The sequence below is a fragment of the Oncorhynchus gorbuscha genome, linkage group LG03, assembly GCF_021184085.1.
Source record: "Oncorhynchus gorbuscha isolate QuinsamMale2020 ecotype Even-year linkage group LG03, OgorEven_v1.0, whole genome shotgun sequence".
Lineage (NCBI taxonomy): Eukaryota > Metazoa > Chordata > Actinopteri > Salmoniformes > Salmonidae > Oncorhynchus > Oncorhynchus gorbuscha.
The window spans coordinates 82,091,375-82,103,585 of NC_060175.1; the positions used below are offsets into that span (position 1 = coordinate 82,091,375).

At 47.5% G+C, this 12,211-nt stretch overlaps 1 protein-coding gene across 1 annotated transcript in view; it reads right to left on the bottom strand.

The window, feature by feature from the left end:
• Positions 1 to 12,211, bottom strand: part of LOC124032044 (protein phosphatase 1 regulatory subunit 12B) — a 38,782-nt gene that overhangs the window by 17,810 nt on the left and 8,761 nt on the right. Inside the window, exon 6 of the mRNA XM_046344044.1 lies at positions 9,128 to 9,238. Coding sequence (XP_046200000.1) covers positions 9,128 to 9,238 — 111 coding nt within the window. The remainder of the gene's footprint in view (positions 1 to 9,127; positions 9,239 to 12,211) is intronic.

Sequence of the window (12,211 nt, forward strand, 5' to 3'; positions counted from 1 at the left end):
TGAGGATCAGCGGGGTGGAAATGTTGTTGCCTACCCTCACCACCTGGGGGCGGCCCGTCAGGAAGTCCAGTACCCAGTTGCAATACTACTACTTTGTCTCTATACTGACGCTTAGCTTGTTTGATTGCCTTGCGGAGGGAATAGTTACACTGTTTTTATTCGGTCATGTTTCCGGTCACCTTGCCCTGATTAAAAGCAGTGGTTCGGGCTTTCAGTTTCACGCGAATGCTGCCATCAATCCACGGTTTCTGGTTTGGGAATGTTTTAATCGTTGCTATGGGAACAACATCTTCAACGCACGTTCTAATGAACTCGCTCACCGAATCAGCGTATTCGTCAATGTTGTTGTCTGACGAAATACGAAACATATCCCAGTCCACATGATGGAAGCAGTCTTGGAGTGTGGAATCAGATTGGTCGGACCAGCGTTGAACAGACCTCAGCGCGGGAGCTTCTTGTTTTAGTTTCTGTCTGTAGGCAGGGATCAACAAAATGGAGTTGTGGTCAGCTTTTCCGAAAGGAGGGCGGGGCAGTGCCTTATATGCGTCGCGGAAGTTAGAATAGCAGTTATCCAAGGTTTTTCCAGCCCTGGTTGCGCTTATAAAATTTAGGGAGTCTTGTTTTCAGATTAGCCTTGTTAAAATCTCCAGCTTCGATGAATGCAGCCTCCGGATAAATGGATTTCAGTGTCTGCTTGGGGGGGAATATATACGGCTGTGATTATTATCGAAGAGAATTCCCTTCGTAGATAATGCGGTCAACATTTGATTGTGAGGAATTCTAAATCAGCTGAACAGAAGGGCTTGAGTACCTGTATGTTGTTATGATCACACCACGTCACGTTAACCATGAAGCATACGCCCCCGCCCCTCTTCTTACCAGACAGATGTTTGTTTCTGTCGGCGTGATGCGTGGAGAAACCAGCTGGCTGCACCGATTCTAATAGCGTCTCTCCAGTGAGCCATGTTTCCGTGAAGCAAAGAACGTTACAGTCTCTGATGTCCCTCTGGAAAGCTACCCTTGCTCGGATTTCATCAACCTTGTTGTCAAGAGATTGGACATTGGCGAGAAGAATGCTAGGGAGTGGTGCACGATGTGCCCGTCTCCGGAGTCTGACCAGAAGACCGCTCTGTTTCCCCCTTTTATGAAGTCGTTTTTTGGGGTCGCCGGCTGGGATCCATGTCCTGGGTGAATGGCAGAACACAGGATCCGCTTCGCGAAAGTCATATTCTTGGTCGTACTGATGGTGAGTTGACGCTGATCTTATGTTCAGTAGTTCTTCTCGACTGTATGTAATGAAACCTAAGATGACCTGGGGTACTAATGTCAGAAATAACACGTAAAAAAAAAAAAAAACTGCATAGTTTCCTAGGAACGCGAAGCGAGGCGGCCACCTTACAGTGAGCCAGGACAGGCTCGGACGTCAGACAAGTGGGATCTATTTCACAGAGCAGGATTTAACAAATTACAGAGAGGAATTACCTAAATGTTTTGTTTCAGTCTTGCCAAGTACATTTATTTCTAATTCATTTACAATGTGTATGCATCATGAAACATTGTAAACTTCCATAAACCTACTCTGTCTTCTGACTTACCAGGAGGCAATCCTGAAAGGGCAGCGGATAGAGATATGATGGGCACCTGCTGGCACTGCACCTGGTCTATGTAATCTCTCTATTTATTTACAAAGCACCAGAATCTACATTTGAGGCTCCATAAGGCCTAGCAGTTGACTGGGGAGACAATCCACCAGGGTAGAAATAACAGCAGAGCCATAGATTAATGGTACTGGCCTGTGCTGAACGGGTGCGATCCTGAACTGCACTGTGGGCTCTGTGTAAACACATGGCCAATTGGTTTACGACTGGTCACGACCAACCACCACACAGCAAGCCGGGGGTCTGCTGCTTTACTGGACAGTACATGCGCTGGAGGTTGACTGGGATCCTTAGTACACTCCCGATATAAACACTCCCCAGTTAACAGCACTCCCTTCTATGCAGCCTGTAAAACCATCAGCATCAATCCCTCCTACACACTACCTATGCTTTTTAATCCCAGCTTTTTAATCCCTATGCTTTTTTGAGTCCCAGCTCTGATGCAAAGCCTATCACAGAGAGACTGCGCTTGATCTTATTGCTCTGCAAAGTGTTTCATTTCTTGAAGGACCCCTTTAATGGTCAGCCCTCCTCTCTCTTCTTTCTCACCCTCTCATCCCATAGGCTGCCTGCCTGGACTACTGCCCATTCACCCCACTGGAAAATATGAGTTTGTTTCACCCCACCAGAATGACCATGGGCTACTGTACTGTACACACAACCATAAAAGCCTATATTGCTTCCCCAGATATTCACTGCAGATCTCTATCTTTTTTCACTCTCCCTTCCACCTCTTCATTCTCTCCAGCCATTTCTGGATATAATTATGGAATTACTAACAAGAGTAAACAACTAAAAGAACCTCCCCATTTTGGGTTATTATTCATCTCATTTGGAAGAGTTTTCCTAATCCAAGTACAGAGAGAAGGTAGGATTTCGGGCCAAATCTCTCGTCTTGTCCGAAGTGTGACATGAAGCATTGCCTCTGCGGAGGCAGATGTGCTTGCTTGTTTACAGTCAAGGCCTGTTGCTCAATGTCTGCAGCTGTGCTGCACACAACACTTTTGCAGAAAGAAATGCACCAGGATTTCATCATAAACAATGAGGAGAGTTCTAATATCACACCAACAGCAACGTGCCCTTCTGGAGATTTTTATTTCTCGCTTACATTTTTCTCCCAGGGAAATATTGCCAATATGGGCTTTTTGCTGTGCTGACATCATGGACACTTAATGCCTGAGCTCACTGTGGATATATATGAGAATGGAAAAGTACAGTTAATGAAAAGAAAAGAATGGACAAAACAGTGACTGTATTCTTTGGAGTTCTCCTGACAGCAGTGGAGGACTGTGATACTGTCAGTACTGTGGTAGTGGGTGGTCATAATACAGTATTGTAGTAGTGGGGGGTGGAGGGGTCATGATACGGTACTGTCAGTACAGTGGTAGTGGGGGGTCATGATACGGTACTGTCAGTACAGTGGTAGTGGGGGGTCATGAAACGGTACTGTCAGTACAGTGGTAGCAGTACTGACAGTACCGTCATGATACGGTACTATAGTAGTGGGGGCTGGAGGGGTCATGGAGGGGTCATGATACGGTACTGTCAGTACAGTGGTAGTGGGGGTCATGAAACGGTACTGTCAGTACAGTGTCATGAAACGTACAGTGGGTAGTGGGGGTCATGATACGGTACTATAGTAGTGGGGGTGGAGGGGTCATGATACGGTACTGTCAGTACAGTGGTAGTGGGGGTCATGATAAGGTACTGTCAGTACAGTGGTAGTGGGGGTCATGATACGGTACTATAGTAGTGGGGGTGGAGGGGTCATGATACGGTACTGTTAGTACAGTGGTAGTGGGGGTCATGATACGGTACTGTCAGTAGTGGTAGTGGAGGGGTCATGATACGGTACTGTCAGTACAGTGGTAGTGGGGGGTCATGATAAGGTACTGTCAGTACAGTGGTAGTGGGGGTCATGATAAGGTACTGTAGTAGTGGTAGTGGAGGGGTCATGATACGGTACTGTTAGTACAGTGGTAGTGGCTCCCTGCCTGTGCCATTAAACCCCTTCAACTCATGAGAACGCCTGCAGCCCGTCTGGTGTTCAACCTTCCCAAGTTCTCTCACGTCACCCCGCTCCTCCGTTCTCTCCACTGGCTTCCAGTTGACATCCGTGGTGCTTGCCTACGGGTGTGGGGGTCACCTCAGACCTCCAGGCTCTGACTATACACAAACAAGTGGTAGTGGGGGGCCTGCTGATACCACTGGGAAGTACTGTCAAAACTGTTCGCTGCAGTGGCCCCCCAGTGGTGGAACAAACTCCCTCACATCAATCACCACCTTCCGGAGACACCTGAAACCCCACTGTTTAAGGAATACCTAGGATAGGTTAAGTAATCCCTCTCACCCCACCCCCTAAGTTTTAGATGCACTATTGTTAAGTGACTGTCCCACTGGATGTCATAAGGTGAATGCACCAATTTGTAGTGGGATAAGGCGTCAAATGACTTAAATGTAAATGTAAATGTAATGTAGTGGGGGTCATGATACGGTACTGTCAGTACAGTGGTCATGATACGGTACTGTCAGTACAGTGGTAGTGGGGGTCATGATACGGTACTGTCAGTACAGTGGTAGTGGGGGGTCATGATACGGTACTATCAGTACAGTGGTAGTGGGGGTCATGATAAGGTACTGTCAGTACAGTGGTAGTGGGGGTCATGATAAGGTACTGTCAGTACAGTGGTAGTGGGGGTCATGATACGGTACTATAGTAGTGGGGGTGGAGGGGTCATGATGCGGTACTGTTAGTACAGTGGTAGTGAGGGGTCATGATACGGTACTGTTAGTACAGTGGTAGTGGGGGGTCATGATACGGTACTATAGTAGTGGGGGTGGAGGGGTCATGATACGGTACTGTTAGTACAGTGGTAGTGGGGGGTCATGATACGGTACTGTCAGTACAGTGGTAGTGGGGGTCATGATACGGTACTGTCAGTACAGTGGTAGTGGAGGGGTCATGATACGGTACTGTCAGTACAGTGGTAGTGGGGGTCATGATACGGTACTGTTAGTACAGTGGTAGTGGGGGGTCATAATACAGTACTGTAGTAGTGGGGGTGGAGGGGTCATGATACGGTACTGTCAGTACAGTGGTAGTGGGGGTCATGATACGGTACTGTCAGTACAGTGGTAGTGGGGGTCATGATACGGTACTGTTAGTAGTGTGGGGGAGTGGGGGGTCATGATACAGTACTGTCAGTAGTGGGGGTGGGGGGTCATGATACGGTACTGTTAGTACAGTGGTAGTGGGGGTCATGATACGGTACTGTCAGTACAGTGGTAGTGGGGGTCATGATACGGTACTGTCAGTACAGTGGTAGTGGGGGGTCATGATACGGTACTATAGTAGTGGGGGCTGGAGGGGTCATGATACGGTACTGTCAGTACAGTGGTAGTGGGGGGTCATGATACGGTACTGTAGTAGTGTCGGGGGTGGGGGTCATGATACGGTACTGTCAGTACAGTGGTAGTGGGGGTCATAATACAGTACTGTAGTAGTGGGGGTGGGGGGGTCATGATACGGTACTGTCAGTACAGTGGTAGTGGGGGTCATGATACGGTACTGTTAGTACACTGGTAGTGGGGGTCATAATACAGTACTGTAGTAGTGGGGGTGGAGGGGTCATGATACGGTACTGTCAGTACAGTGGTAGTGGGGGTCATGATACGGTACTGTTAGTACAGTGGTAGTGGGGGTCATGATACGGTACTGTTAGTACAGTGGTAGTGAGGGGTCATGATACGGTACTGTTAGTACAGTGGTAGTGGGGGGTCATGATACGGTACTGTCAGTACAGTGGTAGTGGGGGGTCATGATACGGTACTGTTAGTACAGTGGTAGTGGGGGTCATGATACGGTACTGTAGTAGTGGGGGTGGAGGGGTCATGATACGGTACTGTCAGTTCAGTGGTAGTGGGGGTCATAATACAGTACTGTAGTAGTGGGGGTGGAGGGGTCATGATACGGTACTGTTAGTACAGTGGTAGTGGGGGGTCATGATACGATACTGTCAGTACAGTGGTAGTGGGGGTCATAATACAGTACTGTAGTAGTGGGGGTGGAGGGGTCATGATACGGTACTGTCAGTACAGTGGTAGTGGGGGTCATGATACGGTACTGTTAGTACAGTGGTAGTGGGGGGTCATAATACAGTACTGTAGTAGTGGGGGTGGAGGGGTCATGATACGGTACTGTCAGTACAGTGGTAGTGGGGGTCATGATACGGTACTGTTAGTAGTGTCGGGGGGGGGGAGGGGGGGGTCATGATACAGTACTGTCAGTAGTGTCGGGGGAGGGGGGTCATGATACGGTACTGTTAGTACAGTGGTAGTGGGGGTCATGATACGGTACTGTTAGTACAGTGGTAGTGGGGGTCATGATACGGTACTGTTAGTACAGTGGTAGTGGGGGGTCATGATACGGTACTGTAGTAGTGGGGGTGGAGGGGTCATGATACGATACTGTCAGTACAGTGGTAGTGAGGGGTCATGATACGGTACTATAGTAGTGGGGGCTGGAGGGGTCATGATACGGTACTGTCAGTACAGTGGTAGTGGGGGTCATGATACGGTACTGTAGTAGTGTCGGGGGTGGGGGGAGGTCATGATACGGTACTATCAGTACAGTGGTAGTGGGGGTCATGATACAGTACTGTAGTAGTGGGGGGGGGGGTCATGATACGGTACTGTCAGTACAGTGGTAGTGGGGGGTCATGATACGGTACTGTTAGTAGTGGTAGGGGGGTCATGATACAGTACTGTCAGTAGTGTTGGGGGTCATGATACGGTACTGTCAGTAGTGTTGGGGGTCATGATACGGTACTGTCAGTACAGTGGTAGTGGGGGTCATGATATGGTAATGTAGTCATGGGGGGTGGGGGGTCATGATACGGTACTGTTAGTACAGTGGTAGTGGGTGGTCATGATACGGTACTGTCAGTACTGAGGTAGTGGGTGGTCATGATATGGTACTGTCAGTACTGCGGTAGTGGGTGGTCATGATACGGTACTGTCAGTACTGAGGTAGTGGGTGGTTATGATACGGTACTGTCAGTACTGCGGTGGGGGGTCATGATCTTTTAGCACCTGATTCTGTGCCTCTCTAATATAGAATCCCATTACTTCCATTTGAAAACCCATTTCTTCTTGTTTTTAAATTATTTAAACGAGCATATATTGCTACTAAAGGAAAGGCAACACCATGAAATAATGCAGTAATAAATAACTCATCAGTAAATGTAAATGTAAATCATATCTGATACTGTGAACCATCAGATCCATCAGATCCTCCTCTCCACCCTCTCCGAGTTGGGCATCTCCGGCGCGGCCCACGCTTGGATTGCGTCCTACCTGACAGGTCGCTCCTACCAGGTGGCGTGGCGAGAATCTGTCTCCTCACCACGCGCTCTCACCACTGGTGTCCCCCAGGGCTCTGTTCTTGGCCCTCTCCTATTCTCGCTATACACCAAGTCACTTGGCTCTGTCATAACCTCACATGGTCTCTCCTATCATTGCTATGCAGACGACACACAATTAATCTTCTCCTTTCCCCCATCTGATGACCAGGTGGCGAATCGCATCTCTGCATGTCTGGCAGACATATCAGTGTGGATGACGGATCACCACCTCAAGCTGAATCTCGGCAAGACGGAGCTGCTCTTCCTCCCGGGGAAGGACTGCCCATTCCATGATCTCGCCATCACGGTTGACAACTCCATTGTGTCCTCCTCCCAGAGCGCCAAGAACCTTGGCGTGATCCTGAACAACACCCTGTCGTTCTCAACCAACATCAAGGCGGTGGCCCGTTCCTGTAGGTTCATGCTCTACAACATCCGCAGAGTACGACCCTGCCTCACACAGGAAGCGGCGCAGGTCCTAATCCAGGCACTTGTCATCTCCCGTTAGGATTACTGCAACTCGCTGTTGGCTGGGCTCCCTGCCTGTGCCATTAAACCCCTTCAACTCATCCAGAACGCCGCAGCCCGTCTGGTGTTCAACCTTCCCAAGTTCTCTCACGTCACCCCGCTCCTCCGTTCTCTCCACTGGCTTCCAGTTGAAGCTCGCATCCGCTACAAGGCCATGGTGCTTGCCTACGGAGCTGTGAGGGGAATGGCACCTCAGTACCTCCAGGCTCTGATCAGGCCCTACACCCAAACAAGGGCACTGCGTTCATCCACCTCTGGCCTGCTCGCCTCCCTACCACTGAGGAAGTACAGCTCCCGTTCAGCCCAGTCAAAACTGTTCGCTGCTCTGGCCCCCCCAATGGTGGAACAAACTCCCTCACGACGCCAGGACAGCGGAGTCAATCACCACCTTCCGGAGACACCTGAAACCCCACCTCTTTAAGGAATACCTAGGATAGGATAAGTAATCCCTCTCACCCCCCCTTAAGATTTAGATGCACTATTGTAAAGTGACTGTTCCACTGGATGTCATAAGGTGAATGCACCAATTTGTAAGTCGCTCTGGATAAGAGCGTCTGCTAAATGACTTAAATGTAAAATGTAAATGTAATATCAATAAATAAAACATGAGAATAAGACATTCTGAAAAACAACAACAGGAAATGGCAGATGGAATGTTACAATCCTAAAGTATTTTCCAGAATAAGTGGCCATGTGCACAGCACTACACAACAGATACTCCCTCCTTCCCTCTCTCTCTTTCAAGGGTTGTGAAACACTCAAGTGGTTGGAACAATGACCCATCCAATCATGTGTTAAGGAGCCTTCAGAGCACACATCTAAATACATACAGTACCAGTCAAAAGTTTGGACACACCTACTCATTCAAGTTTTTTATGTTTTACTATTTTCTACATTGTAGTATAATAGTGAAGACATCAAAACTATTAAATAACACATATGGAATCATGTAGTAACCAAAAAAAAGTGTTAAACAAATCAAAATATATTTTATATTTTAGCTTCTTCAAGGTAACCACCCTTTGCCTTGCCTTTGCCTTGCTTTACATCATTTAGGCTGGGTTTCTGTACAGCACTTTGAGATATCAGCTGATGTACGAAGGGCTATATAAATAAATTTGATTTGATTTGATCATGCCTAAGAACAGCCCTTAGCCATGGTATATTGGCCATATACCACACCCTCTCATGCCTTATTGCTTAATTAACACCCATGTACTGTAAGGTGTTTAGTTTAGGTTGAATGAAAATGGATATTGGATTAGCACACTACAGATGTCACAATTCCAATAGGAGCTGGGAGTAAACCGGCCAAAACTTAATCAGCATTTAAGAGCCTTTGATAGCTACAAGTCACTTTAGAGTCACACACCCACACACAGTTAATTAGGGATTATCAGTGATACTCTGAGACAGATGCAAAATCTTAGGAATTCATACGAACATAAAGCGCTTGTTTCTACAGTTTAAATAAGTTTAAAGCGGAAAAACCATGACTACTCTGAGGTTCCGACAGTGAGAAAAAAGTTGGGGTCTTACTCTGAAGTTCTTGGCGGTAGGAGAGGGTGAAGAGGGTGGTGAGTCAGACAGAGACTTCCTAGTCCTGGACAGCTCCTTGGTGCGGGGGTACATAGATGACATCTCCACACTCTACCCAGGACACAGAGGCAGGTCTGATCAAGCCTCTACAGTAACATCCACAGACAGAGACTTCCAATCCAGAACAGACAACAGCTGCACAGATCCACAGATCTCCTCTTAGGCTACAACTGTGCAGACACCTATGGCTGTTGTTGCTGCTGCACTCACCCTGACTGGGGATCCTGACAAACAGGTGTGTGTGAGGAGCCCGCTCCACAGTCCAGAGGGCTGGAGAGAGAGACCGCTGCTGACTTTAGAAATATTGCTGCTGATCTGACCTACCTTCCCTTCTTCCTCCACAAAGTAAAGACAGCAAAGTGATCATTGGACAAGAATGAAAACAACCAAAATAACTATTTCTCCTCTTGGCTAGTACAACTCCTACAAAGACATGCACCTCTGTTTTTCTTAAAAAGTAGACAAATCAACTTAGTTGAGGATTGTTAGACCACAGCTTCATTACTCCGAGACCCTTTCGCACATCAAAATCGACACAACACACTAAGTCCTCACATCCAAAGATAAACCCAACCACAGTGAAAGGTTTGTTCCAGATGATCTCTTATCCCATGTTTCTCTAAATATCCACTCGCTCTCCTTTTACATCCCCCTCTTTCTCTCCTCCCCAACTCTCCTCTCTCCTGTCCCAACTCTCTCTCACCCTCCTCCCCTCTCTCTCTCGCCTTTCCCTGCTCACTCTAGCTCTGGCAGAACTCTCTGGCAGGCTGCCAGAGGCTCTGCTGTGTACAAGCTCTGGGCTAAAGCTGTCCGTTGATGTGGATGAGGATAAGTAGAGGAGGAAGTAGACAGACAGAAGTAGGGGGCTGATACTGAGGTTCCAGAGGTTCAGCTTTAACACTTGGGGGGAGTCAAGATCAACAGTGACCCGTCAAGTAACCCTGTCCTCCCATGATGCTCTGGGAAGAAGTAATGTTAGTATGAGTGTTGACATTTGGATGTCGAGCCACTGTGTCCGAGCCCTTTCTCCTTTTCACCATCTGTTTCATAGTACTTGCCATGCTGCACTGTAAAGTGAGCTAAGCTCACATGCTAATTTTAAGGCAACACTCCACTCCATAGTGGTTTTGATTTCTTCCTGCAATATCGGTTACCTCACACACACAGAGGCCTGTCAACAATGACTCAATCTGTGGCAACTGCATTGGTTTCTAGAGCACTGAAGTATTAAGTTGCTGCTACGTTTCTCTTTCTATCATACACAATCCCCCATCCTCACATCCCTCTTTCCCTTCCTCTCAGATTCTGCTCACACAGGCCAGAGGCTCACTGCTACATTCTTTTTAAAGAGGTTTGCAGTGCTGTGGCTCTTCCTGAACTCTTATCCTCTTCGCTCATCTACTGAAAGAGACCGAGAGAGAGACAGAGAGAGAGAGACAGAGAAAGAGAGAGAGACAGAGAAAGAGACAGAGACAGAGAAAGAGACAGAGAGAGAGAAAGAGACAGAGAGAGAGAAAGAGACAGAGAGAGAGAAAGAGACAGAGAGAGAGAGAGAGAGAGAGAGAGAGAGAGAGAGAGAGAGAGAGAGAGAGAGAGAGAGAGACAGAGAGAGGGACAGAGAGAGGGACAGAGAGAGGGACAGAGAGAGGGACAGAGAGAGGGACAGAGAGAGGGACAGAGAGAGAGAGAGAGTGCATGAGAGAGTGCATGAGAGAGAATGAATGCTGGCCTGGCGGTCTTGTGTTGAGCCCTGGCCTGGCATGCTCCCATCCCCTTGCTTTGAGTCATACTGAGGACAGAGGTCTGTCTCTCCTGTTTCTCTCCTTTTTAACGAGTGGACCCAGTGACCATTGCACATGGCAAATACAACCATTCAACTGCAGAAAAGAAACGAGACACAATAAGAGAAAAATAAATATTAAAACTGAGATTATTCTTTTCTTTATGTACATTGATTTTTCACATGAAATCTCTCTGTGATTTTAAACTTTGGTGTGCAGGCAGAATACTTATTTTTCCTGGAGTTTTGACTTGTCATGGCATATCAATTATACATTACATGTGCTTTATGGCCCATAGTTTAAGATAAGCACCACTGAAGTTTCACGTAATATAAATCCTGATATATGTGATTCCAATCTGTTCATATGGATTGTTCCAATACATATTCAACCAGCTTCACAGACCATCTGTGCGAGTCTGAGTTCCTACTAGCTCATCAGGTAGTCAAATGGCTTCCCTGTGGCAGTGAACTGCACTGGCCCTGGCTGTGGAGAAATGCCTGCTGAGACCTATATAAAGAGTTGATTTCAGCTGAAGTTCCACACACTGGATCTGGGGCTTAGGTTGAGTAGACTGGCTCTCTCCTTTATGACTTTCAATATGGAACATTCTCATACATCACTTGGCGAGGGTCCCCTCCTCTCCTCTCTCTCCACTTCCAACTCAGAATAACTCTGGTCCTTAAACACTTACTTTGGAGTAAAGTAATTTGTGTTTTGTCATATGTTACTCTGACAGGTGTAAAAGAAAGAGTTTTCAAGAAGTGGATAGTGGCTGCTCCACTAGTGTAGGTGTTCCTGGCAGAGACAGGTCCCTGGTGTGTGGTCATTCTGCAAGTCACATAGAGGCCAAAACCCAAACAGTCACAGAGAGACAAAAACACACATACATGCACAGAGACACATACAATAAAACATACAGATACCTGCAGACAGACATACCCTTTCTCCATCTGTTTTCCTGCCTTCACCGGTCTAGTGATCTTTAGCATCTTTATGGGGGTTGAGCTGTGCCTTGGCCTAAGTCACAGCTGAGAGATTATGAGTTCTGAGAGAGGTCACAGATACTCTGGGGTTCTAATGCTACCCTCAACCCCCCCTAAGCTAACCTGCTAACTGCAGCAGCAGAACTGCTGAACCTCTGTAGCGCACACAGCTAAGCTCCATGCCGTGATGGGCTATCCAGAACTATCTCTCCTTACATTGAGAGTCTATCAAACAGTCCTGTGTTTAGCTCTCAGAG